The sequence below is a fragment of the Plecotus auritus genome, assembly GCF_963455305.1.
Source record: "Plecotus auritus genome assembly, chromosome: 15".
NCBI classification, from domain to species: Eukaryota; Metazoa; Chordata; class Mammalia; order Chiroptera; family Vespertilionidae; genus Plecotus; species Plecotus auritus.
Genome location: NC_137781.1, coordinates 4579604 through 4598261, shown reverse-complemented (window position 1 = coordinate 4598261; position 18658 = coordinate 4579604). Strand labels below are relative to the sequence as shown.

The 18658-nt window shown below is 55.7% G+C and overlaps 1 protein-coding gene across 1 annotated transcript; it reads left to right on the top strand.

The window, feature by feature from the left end:
• Window positions 1–9713: 9713 nt before the first annotated feature.
• SELENOS (selenoprotein S) lies at window positions 9714–16403 on the top strand. The gene is made up of 6 exons (XM_080651699.1): window positions 9714–10195; window positions 10650–10784; window positions 13740–13846; window positions 15403–15492; window positions 15616–15697; window positions 15896–16403. Exons 1-6 carry the CDS (start codon window positions 10120–10122, stop codon window positions 15973–15975), a joined length of 570 nt encoding a protein of 189 aa, XP_080507825.1. The 5' UTR covers window positions 9714–10119; the 3' UTR covers window positions 15976–16403.
• Window positions 16404–18658: the final 2255 nt, after the last annotated feature.

Genomic DNA, 18658 nt, shown 5'->3' with positions numbered 1-18658 from the left:
AACCCGGGCCCCAGCGAGGCAGGAAGGGGCTGGCCCCGGCCCGACCTTGGCTTCACGGCCAGGCCAGAGCAGGCCATTGGCGGGGGCGAGGGGGTCCCTCAGCCTCCCACAAGCCTCCCTCGGCATTGCGGGGGCCAGTCTCGGCCCACCTCGGGAGCTTGGGCTCCTGGCGGGGAGGGACAGCGGCTCCTTAGGGCCGGTCCTGTCTACCCTTCGCTGTGTCTGTGGGCATTCACCCCACAGCCATCAGAGCTCTGGCCACAGCGGGGCGAATTGCTGCTGCTGTTATGCTAGTTTTCTTCCTCTTGCCCTGGGGAACGCTTTTTTTTTTTTTTTTTTTTTTTTTGGTACCCGCAATGCCTAGAAGGCAGGAGTATGGGATGGATGGATGGGCTGACAGACGAGTGAATGGATGGGTAGATGAGTGGGTGGATAGATGGGTGGATGGATGGATGGGAAGATGAGTGGGTGGGTGGGTGGGTGGGTGGGTGGATGGATGGATGGGAAGATGAGTGGGTGGGTGGATGGATGGATGGGGGGCTGGGTGGGTGGATGGATGGATGGATGGATGGATGGATGGATGGATGGAAATATGAGTGGGTGGGTGGGTGGGTGGATGGATGGATGGGAAGATGAGTGGGTGGGTGGGTGGGTGAATGGATGGATGGAAAGATGAGTGGGTGGATGGATGGGTGGATGGATGGATGGGGGGCTGGGTGGGTGGGTGGATGGATGGATGGATGGGGGGCTGGGTGGGTGGGTGGGTGGGTGGATGCATGGGGGGCTGGGTGGGTGGGTGGTGGGTGGATGGATGGATGGATGGATGGATGGGTGGGTGGAAAGATGGGTGGGTGGGTAGAAAGATGGGTGGGTGGGTGGATGGATGGATGGGGGGTGAGCAGATGAGGAAGTTGAAGGCAGAGAGGGATAGCTGCCCAGTCTGCTGCCACAGAAGCCGGCAGCACCCAGTCTTGCTCGCCCTAAGTGTTCTGTGGGTCTCTCCTCCCGCAGGTGGGGCACATGCCTGGCCTTTGGCCCCAGCAGCAGGCCGAGGCTCTGGGCACCCTGGCAGGAGCTCCCCGGGCCGGTCGGGGGCAGGCAGCCAGGCCTGAGCGGGCAGCCCCTCCCCGTGCCCACCCAGGTCCCCGGGAGCCTGCCGTTGCCCACACGGCCCCCCCTACCCCACAGCCTGAGTGTGAGAGAATTGGAAACATATGGCGGGAGGCCCTGACCGATGCGGGCGGCAGCGTAGGCGCCCTGCAGCTGTGGCCAGGCCAGACTCAGGCCCTGGGCTGTGGGGTCCTGCCAAGCTTAGGAACCCAATGCCAGAACATGGGGCTGGGGCAGAGGAGGGTCAGGGGTCAGGAGGAGGGTCAGGGGTCTGGAAGGGAAGGGTCCGTGAGCACAAGGATTAAAATTTTTTTAATTGATTTTTAGAGAGAGGCAGGTGTAGCCTGGCCCATGTGGCTCAGTGGATAGAGCGTCGACCTTTGGCTGAAGGGTCCCAAGTTCAATTCCGGTCAAGGGCACAGGCCTGGATTGCGGGTCGATCCCCAGTAGGGGGCGTGCAGGAGGCGGCCGATCCATGATTCTCTCTCATCATGGATGTTTCTCTCTCCCTCTCCTTTCTGAAATGAAAAAAATAAAATAAAATAAAAAATCCAGGTGTAGAGACAGAGGCGGTGACCTCTGCCCCTGCCCCTGGGTCACGTGGCTGAGGCAGCAGCCCCGGGCCAGCTGGTCCCCGGGCGTCGTCCCGGGAATCGCTCCAACCCTCCAGGCTCTCCATCGAGCCCTAAGCCCCTCGTTTCCTGTCTAAACTCCCTTTTGCTCAAAATCGCTCGCACAGTTTCTGTTTCCTGTAACTAAACCCGGGCTGATACGGGGTGGGATCTGAAACCTGTCACGCTTTTTTTTTTCTGTTACGTCGACAGACACGTTTCTCAGGCCGGCCGTGAACGAACCGTGGGGTGCTGGAGGACGGTGAGACATGGGCCCTTTTTTTTTTGTTTTTCATGTAAAAATATATTTTTTATTGATTTCAGAGAGAGAAAGGGAGACGGAGAGAGAGAGAAAGAGAGAGACATCGATGATGGGAGAGAATGATCGATCGGCTGCCTTCTGCACGCCCCACACTGGGGATCAAGGCCGCAACCGGGACATGTGCCCTTGACCGGGAATCGAACCCTGACCTCCTGGTTCCTAGGTCCACGCTCACCCCTGGACCAGCTTCTCTAAGTCCTTGGTTACGCTTCTCCTCGGACCCCGGGGGGACATGGATGTGTGTGAGGTCACAGGCTCGTCCCCTGCTGGAGCCAGGAGGGCGCCCCTGTCCCAGCCGCTGAAGGGAGAGCATGCGTGCCCTGTGGCCTGGCTCGGCCGCACCAATGTGGTGTTTAAATATTTATTTTTAGTGGCCGCTGGTTAAACAAATAGCAGCCTTGGTTTAGGTGAGGGCAACCCTGCGAAGTAAAAATAAAGCCGACCTGTGCCTTCTCAGTCACTCCGACCAGCGCCTGCTGGGTGGACCCCGGGCCGGGAGCCCCGGACGGCCAGGGCGAGTGGCGAGGCCAGGGCCCTGCGGGGGGCCAGGCCAGCGGATGACCGCAGCTCCTCGCTGAGAAAATCGCAGCTGGCCCGGCCGGCGTGGCTCCGCGGTGGAGCATCGACCCAGGAACCAGGAGGTCACGGTTCGATTCCCGGTCAGGGCACACGCCCGGGTTGTGGGCTCCATCCCCAGTAGGGGGCGTGCAGGAGGCAGCCGATCCATGATTCTCTCTCCTCATGGATGTTTCTCTCTCTCTTCCGCTCTCTGAAATCCATAAAAATATTTTTTTTCAAAAAGAACATGGCCCTGGCCGATTTGGCTGAGTGGATGGAGCGTCGGCCTGCGGACTGAGGGGTCTCAGGTTCGAGTCTGGTCAAGGGCACACGCCCGGGTTGCAGGCCTGATCCCCAGTGGGGGGCGTGCACGAGGCAGCAGATCAGTGATTCTCTGTCATCATTACTGTTTCTCTCCCTCTCCCTTCCTCTCAGAAATCAATAAAGATATGTGTGTTTTTTTTTTTTAAAAAAAAGAATATGAAAAGCAGCAGCCCCCATTATATGGGGTAACTTGTCTGGTGAAGATGAAATAAAACCACTTCGTTGTGCAACCTGCCGGGAAGTGTCTCCTGCCTGGATCTGGAGGCCGGGGACCCAGGGCACTGGTGCTGGCAGGAAATACGGATGAATTTCCGTAGCAGGTAAGCCAGCCGGGGCTGACGGGCTGAGGCCCCACAGGTCAGCAAGAGCCCCCAGGAGGCCCGACACATGCGCCAATCCGGTGAGATCCTTCTTCCTGGCGATTGTGGACAGTCTGGCTCCAATAAGCTACAGGTTAGACTGTTCCCTAGGGCAGTGGTCGGCAAACTCATTCGTCCGCAGAGCCAAATATCAACAGGACAACGATGGACATTTCTTTGGAGAGCCACATTTTTTAAACGTAAACTTCTTCTAACGCCACTTCTTCCAAACAGACGCGCCCAGGCCGTGGTATTTTGTGGAAGAGCCACACTCAAGGGGCCCAAGAGCCGCATGTGGCTCGCGAGCCGCAGTTTGCCGACCACGGGCCTAGGTGAACAGGACCCGGCAGATGGCCTCAGCAGCCCCAGCCAGCACCCCGGGGAGGCTAGGAAAGGCCCTGGTACCGCGGTGTTTTAGAAACAGCAGCCCCTCCCGCATCCGGTGGGCGAGCTGGGCCCAGGGCCCCCGCCCCACCCAGCTCCCCGGGGAGCCGCTCAGGCCTCGGAGCAGCTGCTGCGGAGCCTGGAGCCTTCCCTCTCGGCGCCGGATGCTCCCCAGCTGTTCCTGCCGGCCTGGCGATCTGTCAGAGCTCTCTGCCAGGACCACAGCCGGCCGGCCAGCCTCCAAGGACCAGCCCGGGGCCGCAGCACCTGGCCAGCCTGGGCCGCCGCCGCCTGGATGGATGGATCTGGCCTTTGTTCGCTCCGAGCACCTGGCTGAGGAGGAGGCAGCTCGAGTCCGGGAAGTCGGGCCTCCGGGGAGTCGGGCCCCGGGCTGGGCTGAAGGGCCGCCTCATGAATGGTGCACAGGGCGATTCACGGGGAACAACTCCCAGGGGCCCCCTCGGTGGCGAGAAGGCCTTGAACGCCAGGGCTTGGCTTTGCAAGGTGTTCCGTGATGTGGGTGGTTTCCTGAGAGGGATTCAGCAACGTTCCGGTTTGGAAGGAAGCAAAGAGAGAGGAAGGGAGGGGAGAAGGGTGGGAGGGAGGGAACGAAAGAAAGAAAGGAAAGAAGAGGCCTAGCCGTTTGCTCAGTGGTTAGAGCGTCGGCCTGCGGCACGAAGGGTCCCGGGTTCGATTCCGGTGAAGGGCATGCATCTTGGCCGCAGTCTCCATCCCCAGGTCAGGGCGCAGGAGGCAACCCAATCAATGTCTCTCTCACATCGATGTTTCTCTCTCTGTCTCTCCCCCTCCCTTCCACATTCTAAAAAAGAAAAGGAAAGAAAGAAAAGTTTGTGGCAAACGCTCTCCCAGCCTCCGCGGGTGCTGGTGTGTGATCACTGATTTGCATCACGCTCCCCAGATATTTTATGGAGCAATCGGGCCCCCGGTGACCCCCCCCCCCGCCCCGCAGTGCTCTTTTCTGGGGGCCGTGGCAACTAAGTGCCTTGACGCCTGCCCTCCCCTAAAAGCAACCCAGCCCTCGTGAGAGATTGCATAAACCCTGTCACCACGTCATCGAGATGCTAAGCGACTCAAACGTGTCGGCTCTTGTTGCCGGAGTGCGGTTTGTGCAGCGAATTTCACAAGAAGCAAAACAGGCAGCCAGATACCACCATCGCCCCCGCCGCGGCCCCCAATGCTTCAGAGCCATTTAGTTCCCCCCCCACCCCAGGCCCCCTGCCCCCCTGCTGGTAGGAGAACAAGCCCTATAACTTATTTGGAAGGCAGTTTTGTCCAAATTACAAGTGCATTTACCTTTGACCCAGCCCTCCCACTTCTGGGAATTCTTCTCCAGTCTTACCAGCACAAAACGACAATTGGAAAAGGTTCTTTTTTTTTTTTTTTTTTTAATATATTTTATTGGTTTTGTGTTTTTTTTTTTTACAGAGAGGAAGGGAGAGGGATAGATAGTCAGAAACATCGATGAGAGAGAAACATCCATCAGCTGCCTCCTGCACACCCCCCACCGGGGATGTGCCCGCAACCAAGGCCCATGCCCTTGACCGGAATCGAACCCGGGACCCTTGAGTCCACAGGGCGGAAAAGGTTCTTCTTTGCCACGTTGTTGGTGACAGGAAAAGATTAGACCCAAGTGTCCATTTATAGAGGAAGAGAGAAGTAAGGGGACCCAGCTCCCGTCCAAGAACGAAACACAACGGCAGACGTAAACCAGGGAGCAAGCGCGCCGTCTGGTGGCGGAGAAAGGTTACTACACGGTGCAGAACAGGAAGCAGAGAGGTTTGCTAGTGTTTTATTTTTATTTTTTTAATTTTTTTATTTTTTCTTTCTGAGCTTCCTCATTAACATGGTTATTCATGGTATTTGCTGGTCTCCTCTGTTTAGGTATTTTTTAAAAAATATATATTTTATTGATTTTTTACAGAGAGGAAGGGAGAGGGATAGAGGGTCAGAAACATCGATCGGCTGCCTCCTGCACACCCCCCACTGGGTATGTGCCCACAACCAAGGTACATGCCCTTGACCCGAATCGAACCTGGGACCCTTGAGTCTGCAGGCCGATGCTCTATCCACTGAGCCAAACCGGTTAGGGCTAAAAATACATTTTTATTGATTTCTGAGAGGGAGAGAGAAATGGAAACATCAATGAGGAGAGCCATTGATCGGCTGCCTCCTGCACGCCCCCTACTGGGGATCGAGCTTACAACCCAGGCATGTGCCCTGACTGGAACCCAACCGTGACCTCCTGGTTCCTAGGTGGACGCTCAACCACTGAGCCACGCCAGCCAGGCCTCCACCTGGGTTTTTTAATTATGTGAGTGCATGATCCATCTAACTCTCCCCACAAAGAATCCATTTCCCCCAAGTTGAAGCCCTAAAACGCTGAGCAGAATATTGGTCCCCGAGACCACAGATTCGATGTGAGGGCTTCTGTGGTGCAACTGCCCCTGTTTGTTTATTTTTTTAAAAATATATATATATTTTATTGATTTTTTACAGGGAGGAAGGGAGAGGGATAGAGAGTTAGAAACATCGATGAGAGAGAAACATCGATCGGCTGCCTCCTGCACACCACCCACTGGGGATGTGCCCGCAACCAAGGTACATGCCCTTGACCGGAATCGAACCTGGGACCCTTCAGTCCTCAGGCCGACGCTCTATCCACTGAGCCACACCAGCTAGGGCGCAGCTGCTCCTGTTTAACGGGGAGTGGACACGGGCCCACTGGGGTTCCTCCCGCGTGGGAATAGCAAGAGCCTCCTCCAGCCATCGAAACGCTCCTCCTGCCTCCCGAATCCATTTCTCCGATAGTTTTATTCTCGCTCCTCCCTGCACTTCATCTTTGCGGCGCCCGTACGCCCAGGGCCCCGGGCCAGGCCTGGTTTCCCTGGAAACCCTGAAGCGCACACAAGAGAGACTCCCTTTGGACAAGGTCTTGGCCTGTTGTATTGAGCAGAGGGCTCGGGGGCTGGGGCCCTGTGACAATGTCGCCCTCTTGTGGTTCGTAGCTGTCCCTGTTACCAGGAGGTCTCTCTTGGGCCCAAAGAGAGTCGCCACCAGATCTTTTCCTTCTTCCTGGTCCATCATAACCCTTCTTGCTGCTCTGCAGCCCTGTGCTTCCCCCATGGTCCCCTTCATTTCTAAAATTTCCTAAGCCTGTCTGTCCTCTGTCACCCCTGAAATTCCTGTTTCAAGGGGAACAGCACCAGCCAGTGTAAACGGGTTGTAAGGGTCCTGGATGCCGGTGGGGAGTGTTGGGTCCCCTTGCAAACCTGGCCGGGTCACAGCAGCAGAGTTCACACTGCAGGGGCTGTGAGGCCCCTCGGGACAGAAGTTGGGGGGGAGAAGGGGGCACGTTTGCTGCTCTCAAAACGCTCCCTTTCATCTGTTTGTGCTCATATGAACTGTGGGTGGCAAGACTGTCTGCCCACAATGGTTGCCTTGCTTGTGTGCCCCCAAGAAAGACCCCAGTGCCCCCACACCTGAGTCAGGGCAAAGGGAACATGCTTTTATTCTCGCTGGGCCTGGTAGCCAGCTGCTGCCGGACACAACGGGTCAACAGGAGCAGATTATACCCAAGCAGCAGCATCCGTTTTCTTCTCCCCGGGCCCTGGGGTTCGAGGCGGGAACGTTCACTCGCTTCAGTGAGAAACGGGCATGTATGCTGAATGGGAAATGGGAACGTGGGCCCCTTCCCGTTCTCCCCCACCCCTTCCCACCCCGTGGGGGTACAGTGGGGCCGGCTGATCGCCGTGTTTCTCCTCCCGTCCGCAATCCGAACCTCTTGAGGAGGAACGATCCCAGCGATGGCCCCAACACACGCTGGGTGTCGCTGTCACAGACAGTCCCAGGCATTACAGCCCGGTCCTCCACCCGCTGCCACTTCTCACCTGTCCCCCCTGAGAACCACCTTATGTTATCCTATTTGAAATGTGAGCAAGATGTCCTGGCCCGCTTGGCTCAGTGGATAGAGCGTTGGCCTGCGGACTGAGGGGTCCTGGGTTCGATTCCGGCCAGGGGCACATGCCTGGGTTGCGGGCTCGGTCCCCAGTGGGGGGTGTGCAGGAGGCAGCCGATCCATGGTTCTCTCTCATCATTGATGTTTCTAGCTCTCTCTCCTTCTCCCTTCCTCTCTGAAATCAATAAATATTTAAAAAAAAAAAAAAAAAAGAAATGTGAGCAAGACCTCAAATGCCCCTCTGTCCTTTTATTTTTTCAATAGCTCCCTTGCCCTACCTTTTTTTTTTTTTTTTCTCAAAAAGCCTTGCATTTCAAAAATATATGTTTGATTGATTTCGGAGAGGGAAATCGAAACATCAACGATGATAGAGGATCATTGATCGGCTGCTTCCTTGCACGTTTCCAAACTGGGGGTGGAATCGGCAACCCAGGCATGGGGCCAGATCGGGAATGGAACCTTGATCTGATTGATGCATAGGTCGATGCTCAACCACGGAACAACACCGGCCAGGCAATGGTTCATCGTTTACAAGTGAAACATCAAAAAGGACATGTTAAAAAAGAAAATCCAGCCCTCACCGGTTTGGCTCAGTGGATAGAGCGTCGGCCTGCGGACTGAAGGGTCCCAGGTTCGATTCCCGTCAAGGGCATGTACCTTGGTTGTGGGCACATCCCCAGGTGGGGGTGTGCAGGAGACAGCTAATCCATCTTTCTCTCATTGATGTTTCTAACGCTCTATCCCTCTCTCTTCCACTCTGTAAAAAACGCAATAAAAATAAATAAAAAAGAAAACCCAGCCCCAGCAGGTTTGGCTCAATGGCTCGGCGGATTGAGGGTCCGGGGTTTAATTCCGGGCAAGGGCACATGCCCTGGTTTCGGGCTCGATCCCTGGTGGGAGGGCGCGCAGGACGCATTAGATCAGTGATTCTCTCTCATGTTTCTCTCTCTCTCCCTCTCCCTTCCTCTGTGAGATTAATAAAAATATATTTCTCAGAAAAGATGTCATTGTCTTTATTGAGGGAGTCATGAATCGGGCAGCATCGAATGCAGCAGCTAGAAGGGCATTTAGAAAAGGGAAGGTGTTTCGAGGAAGAAAGGTGGGGCAAAGGGGCTGTTGAAAAAGAGAAAGGAGCCCTGGCCGGTGATGCTCAGTCGATAGGGCGTTGGCCGGTGGACTGAAGGGTCCGGGGTTTGATTCAGTCTAAGGCACCTGACCCCCTTTTGGCGGGTGCAGGAGGCAACCAATCCCTCCCTTTCTCTGACTCTAAAAATCAATGGGAAAATGTACTCTGTGAGGATTACCAAGGAAAAAGAAAAGGACAAGGACAGGGGGGCATTTGAGATCTTGCTCCGTGGTATATGTTGTCAGTTTGGCTGAAATAAGCACATATAAAATGGGGGTGGGGGTTGGGGGGAAGGGATGCCGAGGGACTGTGACCATTACCTTTCCTGGTGCCCGATCAGAACTTTCCAGACTGGTTGACTATGTTTCTGGGAGAGGGTCCATCAGCAATTAGGTCAGGCACTAAAACTAGGCTTGGTATCACGGGGGCCTATGGTCTCTCTCTTTAAAAATCATATTACTAGCCCTCACCGGTGTGGCCCAGTGGATAGAGCGTCGGCCTGCAGACTGAAGGGTCCCGGGTTCGATTCCGGTCAAGGGCATGTACCTTGGTTGCAGGCACATCCCCAGTAGGGGGTGTGCAGGAGGCGGCTGATCGATGTTTCTCTCTCATCGATGTTTCTAGCTCTCTATCCCTCTCCCTTCCTCTCTGTAAAAATCAATAAAATATATTTTTTAAAAAAGAATGGTTTAAAAAAAATAAAAATCATATTACTAATTGTCAATTATCTTTTGAGACAGGTATGTACCCTTCAAAACCTTCTGGAAAGGGGGCAATGGTTAGATATGTACACATATAATACCTTAATAAAAATATATATAAAAGAAAAAAAATAAAAATAATAAAAAGATTAAAAAAAAACCTTCTGAAAAAAAAAAAAAAAAGCCCACCCCAAGTCACATGTCAAATAGGTTAAGAGAGGCGAGTTTCAGGTCGTGGGTGCAGGGCATTGGGGGCAGAGGGACGGGCTGTGACCGTGACCCCGAGCGTGTGTTGGGGCCATCGCTGGGATCGTTCCTCCCTAAGAGGTTTGCATTGCGGGCGGGAGGAGAAACACGGCGACCCGCGGGCCTTTCTTAGCCTAGAAGGTGACGCGGGCGGCGGGAGCGGCGGGAGCGGGCCGAGCCGCTTCCCTACAAACGTCAACACTCGGTGTGAGCGGACAGGGACGGCTGTCAACGCGTCCGAACCCCGCTGTGCCTGCCACTCTGCGGCTGTGCTGCGGCGCCATTGGCCGGGGAGACCTAAGCCACGCCCCCGAGCCCACGTAATATACGTAGGGGCGGGCCGGAAGCCGGAAGCCCGCCGCCGGAGCTGACGCGGCGCGGCCGGGCAGCACAGCGGCCGCCATGGAGCAGGACGGGGAGCAGCTGTCGGCGCGTCCGGCTCTGGAGTCGGAGGGGCTGCGCTTCCTGCACGTCACCGGTGAGTCGCCGCGAACCCGGGGACCCAGGGGAACCGGGGGGCGCCGCTGTGGTCGGTGCGTGGTCCTCCGCGGCGCGCCAGCCGGGCCGGGCGGGGCGGGGCCTGGGAGGCCTTTCCCTCCTGGAGCCGCTCTTCCCACGGCGGCGGCGGCGGCGTCCGGCCGCTTTATTTTCAATTTATTTATTTTTATTGGAAAGCAAGCTCTGGGCTTGCGGTCCCTGGGATCCCTGGGCCATAGCGTGCGCCTCCAGGCCTCGCTGCGCCCACCCTCGCTCCCAGCCGCCCGGGTCCCCCTACGCCGGTCCCCCCTCTCTCCGAGTGCCCGGGAGTGGGAGGCCTCTGCCCGCCCGAGGTGGCTCGGCTTCTCTGTAGCCCCAGTAAGTAGTGTTTTGTCCTTTCAGTTTCTCACAAACTGTTTTGTGGGGTTTGTTTTTTTGGTGTTTTTTGCTCGCAGTGGGCTCCCTGCTGGCCGCCTATGGCTGGTACCTGGTCCTGGGCTGCATCGTCCTGCTGGCGGTCTTTCAGAAGCTCTCCGCCCGCCTGAGGGCCTCCGGGCAGAGGCAGCCGGACCGGGCGGCAGCGGCTGTGGGTGAGTACCCGGTACCGATAGCAAAGGGAGGCTGTGGTGGAGAGGAAGGAGCACCGGATGGTGATCGGGTCTGCCTGTTAACCCCGAGTGACCTCAGGCCTGGAGCGAGTGAGGAGAAACTCAGGTGTGGGTTGGTTAGGTCTTGCCACTGGCTCCATCCCGATCCATCCCAAGGCACTCCTTTGTTTACACAATCCGTGCCTCTGCAAGGGTAGCCTTCTCCACTTGTCGGACCCGATGCTACCGTTTCCATAGCAGCAGCATCTAACACACGTGGTCGTGCATCGGGGTCACCATGGTTACCGAGGTTGGGGGCGGAGAGCAGATGTCCTAAAACTCATCAAGCCTGCCTCTCCTTCCTCGTGGGCCGTGGGTCTGCACGGCCAGTCTCTTGGCTTGTTGGCTGTAGGGGCACAAGTAAACGACAAAGTACAAGCGTAAATCTTTCAAGCGGGTTGAGAGTGGTGTCTGGGAACAGCCCCCGGCACCCGCCACAGCCGCCTCCACCAGTAACTGTGCAGGGAAAAGGCGTGTGCTGATGCCGTTCAATTTGGGGCAGAAGAAGGTAGGTTAAAAAACGACACTTGGCCTGGCTGTAGTGGCTCAGTGGATTGAGCGTCGTCCCATAGACCAAGAGGTCCCGGGTTCGATTCCCAGTCAGGGCACATACCCGGATTGCGGGCTCAATCCCCAGTAGGAAGCATGCAGGAGGCAGCTGATCCATGATTCTCATCACTGATGTTTCTCTCTCCCTTCCTCTCTGAAATCAATAAAAAATATTTTTAAAAAGCCCTAACCGGTTTGGCTCAGTGGATAGAGCATCGGCCTGCGGACTGAAGGGTCCCGGGTTCGATTCCGGTCAAGGGCATGTACCTTGGTTGCGGGCACATCCCCAGTAGGGAGTGTGCAGGAGGCAGCTGATCGATGTTTCTCTCTCATGGATGTTTCTAATTCTCTATCCCTCTCCGTAAAAAATCAATAAAATATATATTTAAAATATATATATATATATATATATATATATATATATATATATATATATATGTTAAAAAAAAAAAAAGACACTTGGTTGATTTTATTCTAAGCTGACTCAACAGTTAGCAACGTTCCTATAATCACACCTCCCTCTCCAAAGCGGAAGTATACTTTTGTTTCCTTTTTATTTTAAAAATATTTGTATCGCCGAAACCGGTTTGGCTCAGTGGCTAGAGCGTCGGCCTGCGGACTGGGGGGTCCCAGGTTCGATTCCGGTCAGGGGCATGTAACTTGGTTGCGGCCACGTCCCCGGTGGGGGGTGTGCAGGAGGCAGCTGATCGATGTTTCTGCCTTCTTCCTTCCTCTCTGTGAAAAATCAATAAAATATATTTACAAAAAATAAATAAATAAATAAATAATATTTGTATTGATTTCATAGAGAGGGAGAGATGGAAACATCAACAATGAGAACCATTGATTTTAGAGAGGGAGGAAGAGGAAGGAGAGATAGAAACATCAGTGATGAGAGAGAATCACTGATCAGCTGCCTCCTGCACGCCCCCCACTGGGGATGGAGCCTGCAACCCAGGCATGTGCCCTTGACCGGAATCGAACCCGGGAACCTTCAGTCAACAGGCCGATGCTCTAGCCACTGAGCCAAACTGGCCAGGGCTTGTTTCCTGTTTCAAGTTTCGCTCATCCCTGCCACCCACACCCACACCCACACCCCTACACCCCACTTGAGCATGACACTTGATCCGCGTTTTATGTGGATTCATTCAGCTCAGGGGCCTTGTTCCTATGCTGTCTGTAGGTAGTGATGTTCACCTCCCTGTCCCCTGAGTGGTCATGATGGGAATATATACCTTCTAATGCTAGCGGGAGGGATTTTTCTTTTCTGTGGAAACCATGATAAAAATACCTGAGGCTTGCCCTAGCTGTTTTGGCTCAATGGATAGAGCATCGGCCTGCAGACTGAAGGGTCCCGGGTTCGATTCCGGCCAAGGGCACATGCCTGGGTTGCGGGCTTGATTCCCCCAGTGGGGGCGGGGGGGGGGTGCGTGCAGGAGGCAGCTGATCAGTGATTCTCGTCATTGATGTTTTTTTAAAAATATATATTTTACTGATTTTTTTTCAGAGGAAGGGAGATAGTTAGAAACATAGATTAGCCCTAACTGGTGTGGCTCAGTGGATAGAGCGTCGGCCTGCGGACAGAAGGGTCCCAGGTTCGATTCCGGTCAAGGGCATGTACCTTGGTTGTGGGCACATCACCAGTAGGGGGTGTGCAGGAGGCAGCTGGTTGATGTTTCTCTCTCATCAGTTTCTAACTCTCTCTCCCTCTCCCTTCCTCTCTGTAAAAAATCAATAAAATATATTTAAAAACAAACAAAAAAAAACGTAGATTAGCTGCCTCCTGCACACCCCCTTCTGGGGATGTACCCGCAACCAAGGTACATGCCCTTGACCGGAATCGGACCCTTCAGTCCGCAGGCCCACGCTCTAGCCACTGAGCCAAACCGGTTAGGGCTCTCATCATTGATGTTTCTCTCTCTCTAAAATCAATAATGTATTTTTTTAAAAAAATACTTGAGTATCTCGAGCTTTCTGGTGTCAACCTGGACTGATTTCAGTGAGGGCCAGTGGTCAGGAGATGTGATCTTTACTGGTCAACCTAGGCACTGGGTGCCGGGAGGTGCCGCGGCTATGGACTGACAGCCGTGTGTGCCGTCAGAGCACTTGCATTTCAGGGCTGCGCCCCTCCAGGTCTTTCTGAATTTGGAGTTGGGGTGGGCGGGGGCAGAAATCTGCATCTCTGGGAGGTTTCCGGTGCTGTGGGGCAGCCTCCTCCCACCGGCAAAACAGATGCTGTGGGGGTGCGGGGGGGGGGGGGGGTCCCACGTCTTTGTAATCGTGTGGACTCTGCAGAGTTTCCGTGGCACACGGTGCTTTACAACTTCCCTCATTCTTCTCTCCTCGCAGCCCCCGAGGACGTTGTGAGACGGCAGGAGGCTGTAGCGGCCGCGCGCCTGAAGATGCAGGAAGAATTAAATGCCCAAGTAGAAAGGCACAAGGAGAAACTACGACAGGTAGGGTTGCTCCACCCTCAGCCAACCACAGGGTCTGAGGCTTAGCGGGTACACACTGTGTGCACGGGGCAAGTCCTGGAGTCACGGGTGCTCGCAGTGTCTTTTCAGCTGAGGGCAACGCTTTCCTTGTGCGATTTGGTGGGGGGGGCTTCAAGAAATGTCTTGTACTTAGGTTTTTGTTTCTTGGTGGCTCTCCCAGCAGGATTTCAGCCACGGTGTGCGCGTTGCGGGTGTCATGGCAGCAGACAGCACACATTCTATGTCAAGCTGTGTGTCTCACATGCGCCGGCCTGCTGGGGCGAGAGCAGGGACAGTCTGATGGGTTACGCCCAGGGCTGAGAGGGCGTTTTGAAAGATTTGTTGGGGGCCCTAGGGGAGGGGAAAGGAAGAACCAAGCATGGAGGACCGGCTGTGACCCAGTCTGTCCCGACGAAGGGAAATGCAGCCTGGCCTGCTTATTCGATCCAGCAGAGGCTTCTGGGCCCCCTCTCCCCTCGGAGGAAGCCTGTAGGGCAGCAGCCCAGTGAGTCCTCCTGAGGGTGGCTCTGTGCGTCATCCAGCTTTGGCTGGAACCCAGAACAAGACTGCTCAGGTTCCGGTAATCCGGTAACCCAAAATTTAGCACTAGCACCTTTCTGTGACTAATTTCTTGACGCATATAGGTTAAAAAAAAATCATGGTGGGTGAAGTGGGGTCGGGGGGTCCCCCAAGGGTTACAGAGGAAGGCAGGCTGTGGTATCACAGGTAGGCATTAGGGAAAAGTAAAAACCGAAAGGGAGACATTCCAATAGGAAATTGCACAAGGAGAGCATTAGAGGGTTTCATTCCTCCAGTGCCCCCTCCCCGGGGGGAGGAGGGGGTGTGTGGCCCCATGGCTACGGACCTTATAAGCCTAGTACACGCAACACACACACTAAAAAAAAATTTAAAAAATGCTATGTAATAAAAGGCTAGGAACATGGTGGGCGTTGACTGCAGTGGGATGGTGGAGCAGGGGCACCCGCCAACCTGGTTGCTCCCGCGCCATGGTTCCACCTGGTGCTCGCACCCGCTGCCAGTGCGGGTGCTGGTGCCGGCTGCTGGCCCCGATTGCTCCTGAGGGGCAATTGGGACAGTAGCTGCCACTCGCACAGCACAGTTGCTGGTGGCCCCAATAGCTCCGCGCTGCACCCGGGACTGGGGACCGCACAGGATGGGCCGTGACCCGCCCCTATGGTGACCCTTCCTTTCAAGGTGCATGAGGTGGTGCACTGGGGCCCCTAGGAGGAAAAAAAAAAAAAAAAAAAAATGCAGTGCAAACCAAGCCAAACCCAGTCTGTTCTTTTTGCCCCGCACTTACTGGGGACCACTCACTTTGGAGCAGGTGTTTTGGAGAATAGGGGGTTGGCCTGGGGACTGCTGGTCGACCTCTTGGCAGGTGTGCAAACCCAGGGAAGTGGGGAATCCTGTTCGGGCAATTTTGATGGGCCATCTGGTCGACCCCAGCAAGGTACAACCTTCTCCCACACCTCCCCCCTCAAAGCAGCCCCATCTCATCTCCCCTATTCTCCCCTCAGCTTGAGGAAGAGAAACGGAGAAGGAAGATTGAAATGTGGGACAGCATGCAAGAGGGGAAAAGCTACCGAGGCCATGTCACGAAGCCGCAGGTGAGCCCCCAAGGATGGGCACACCTCAGCCTCCCTCCTGGCTGGACACAGAGGGTGGACACTTAGCCCAATGTTAGTAGAACGGAGTGATCACTTTGAGCCTTTGTGTCGGCCCTCCAACAGGAAGAAGACAGCCCAGGCCCTTCCACATCCAGCCTCCCCAAACGGCCAGCAGACAGGAAGAAGCCGCCTCTCCGTGGGGGTGGTAAGGACCACCCTTTTCTGCTCCTTCCTCTTTAAGGAAGACTGACAGGGAAAGGGGGCTTGCAAGGGCTGGGCCCCCACAGGTAGTAAAAAGTCAAACGGTCCAAGCCACAACTCAGATTGCAACCTTTTGGGGGTGTTTTTCCCCTTGAGGCCCTTCACACACTGAAGGAAACTCTTTTCTTTGGTCTCAACCCAGGTTACAACCCTTTGTCCGGGGAAGGAGGGGGAGCCTGCGCCTGGAGACCTGGACGCAGAGGCCCATCAGCTGGCGGATGAGGCTAAGAAAGCCTTGCCCCGTGTCACTCGACACGAAGCAAGCCCAGCCCTCGCCCCCAAACCCCTTCAATTGCCTTACGCACACTTTCTCACAGTGACCAGCCCAGGGGACACGGGGCTCATTTCTGGTCTCCACTCGCCGCGCATCTGCACAGCCCCACTGGGCAACAGCGGGCCCCCACCTCCAAAAGGAGCCACCGGACTCCCAAGTCGGTAAAGAACAGTGGGGCCTAGAGGCACGGGCCCCTCTCACACCGTCCTTGCTGCTAGGACAGTCTCTGTGACAGGTTGCGTCGAATGACGTCCTCCTTGTAAATGGTGAAGCCACCACCAAGGATTACCGAGGCCCACAGTTGACGGGGTTTTCTGTAGACCTGCTTTCATGTACAGAACACACTTTTGGAAGGCATAAAACGTTTCAAAGAGCATTTTTCCTGTCTCCACTTTTAAAGCCGTCTTCCCTTGTGCACCAGGCGCCGCTCCACAGCCGCCTCCTTTCCACTGAGCCTCCTTCGAGCCCCAAATTCCAAAGTGTCTGTGCAGGTGTAGTTGGCTTTGCCACAAAAACCTCGCCTTGCTCTCAGAAGGGCAGAGGTAAGGGCAAGGTCCCCCAGCCGAGTGAACCATGTCAAACGTGGCAGCACATCTTGCCCAAGGCTGCCAACTGGGACCACCGCCTATGCCCCCCACAGCCACTGCTTTCAAGCTCCTTAGACCCAACTCTGAAAGGCCTAGGAGCATGCAAATCTAGGGGGCAGGACAAGCAGGGCCATATATATGCCTCCCTAGTGGGAAAGCAGCAAAGCAAAGGCTGGACTGACAGCCACCACCAAGAGCCGAAAACGAGCAGAGACCACGTTGGGGCACACTTCAAGGGCAGAAGCCCGTCCGCCACGTGAGCAGACCAACAAGCAGGGAGGGAGCAGGGTACATCCCCTGGCACCAAAGCCAGCAAAGGCCCCCACAGCCATTGGCAGCCCTGTAAGCACAAGACACTGCTCACAACCACCTCAGCCATCAGTGGCTGGTCTCATGGGCCATCCCGTAGGGTCCAAGACACATCTCCCCGCACACTGAGGCCTGTCCAACCTCAGGGGTGATGTCAGTTGGAGACAAAAGCAGGGCACTCAGGGGCAGCCCATTCCAAAAACGGCCTGTGGCACAGCAGGCTCACCCGAAACCATGCACTCTCCCAACCACACCCACCTGCCTGAGGGCAGGCAGCTAGCTCCGTGGCACCTTCATGGGGGGGGCCCTGGGCACCTTTCAAGCCTCCCACTGCCACTGTGGCTCACGCACTTGACACCTCTGCACTGAGGAAGGCTCCCCAGGCAGGTTTATCCCCCACCTGCACACCACCCTGCAACTAACATAGGGGCAGCCTATTTGCAGGGGGTACACAAAGTGCTGGGCCCCCTTGCCACGTGGTAGATAGAGAGCATGCAGCCCTATGGGTTTCTCCCCACCATTGGCTGGAAGGGTGCCACCACCAAGGCCCAGTGCATGCTGGGGCCCCAAACTCCTAGGCCCAAAGCCCAGCTTATGGAAGCAAGGACCCCACACACCATGGGTCTCACCCCCCTGGCGCCTGCATGGAGGACCAGCTGGAGTGGCTAGACCTTCCTCCTCACCAGGGCACTGCAGACTGGCCCATCCGGAGCCAGGGCCCCAATCCCTGGTTCAAAAGCAGAGGACCCTCTTGGGCATCCACAGCCGGGCTGGGAGCCCTCACTGGGGTTTTGTTTCCCCTTCAGAGCTTTAGTGTTTTCAGTAAACGCCAGAGGAAATGCATCCACATGAGTGTAAAATAGAGAAGCAGTTTGGGCAAAGCCATAGGCAGCTGGGTGGGCCACCAAGTGGGCACAGAACACATCACAGGATCATCTTCCAGATGACCCAACTGCACGCCTGCTGGGCCCAACTCATCAGACGCGGTAGCAATAGCCCAAAGGAGGGCCAAGCGGAACAGGAAACCCGAGACAACGCAAGAGCACACAGCGGCATTGCAGAGGGCCCAGCAGGCCCCAGCTCCACCCTACAAGCTGCCGCACACCACGGGAAGACACGGCTAAAAAGTAATGGGGCTCCAGGTGCACGCACACCCGTCACAGCAGGGGCCAATAGCCAACACCCCTCCCATCCACAGAGCATCAGGGAATAATGGGCAAAGAGCACATCCTTTTGTCAGCAGCAACAGCCATCACACATTAGGCCCAGCTCCAGCGCCACAAGATCCAGTCTGGGGAGCCCAGGGAGCCAGCACTGGGGCACAGACCCCTTCAGTTCTGAGTCAACAAGCCAAGGGCAAGGCTTGAAAGGTGCAGTCCCACCAGGACCACAGTGAGCTTCCAGGGCCCTGAGACCCCAAGGTCAGAACCACATTGTGCTTTTATGCCCTTGCACCAAGACGAGAGGCTGCGCCACCACTGGCTTTTCAAAGACGTAGGCACCTGGTTCAGGCCCCCACTTCCCCCAGGCCCCACCGCAACCTTGCTCGCCAACAGGGCCGGCTCACCAGGAGCCACAGCGGTAGCTTTAAGAGGGTTCAACGCAGAACATGAACCTGAGTGACCAACTCAGAGCACCCATATGGGCATCATCGCAGGCCCCAAGCGCTGCTGTACAAGCTCCCACACCACAGGGAGACACACAGCTAAGGAGCAAGCGTCCTAGGATTCGGGTT

What these genes read in the sequence shown, in the direction of transcription:
- SELENOS (XM_080651699.1), top strand. Translation starts at nt 10,120, where the DNA reads ATGGAGCAGGACGGGGAGCAGCTGTCGGCGCGTCCGGCTCTGGAGTCG. An exon ending in CCGGGCGGCAGCGGCTGTGG is followed by an intron (nt 10,785 to 13,739) that starts GTGAGTACCCGG and finishes CTCTCCTCGCAG; the next exon opens with CCCCCGAGGACGTTGTGAGA. An exon ending in ACAAGGAGAAACTACGACAG is followed by an intron (nt 13,847 to 15,402) that starts GTAGGGTTGCTC and finishes TTCTCCCCTCAG; the next exon opens with CTTGAGGAAGAGAAACGGAG.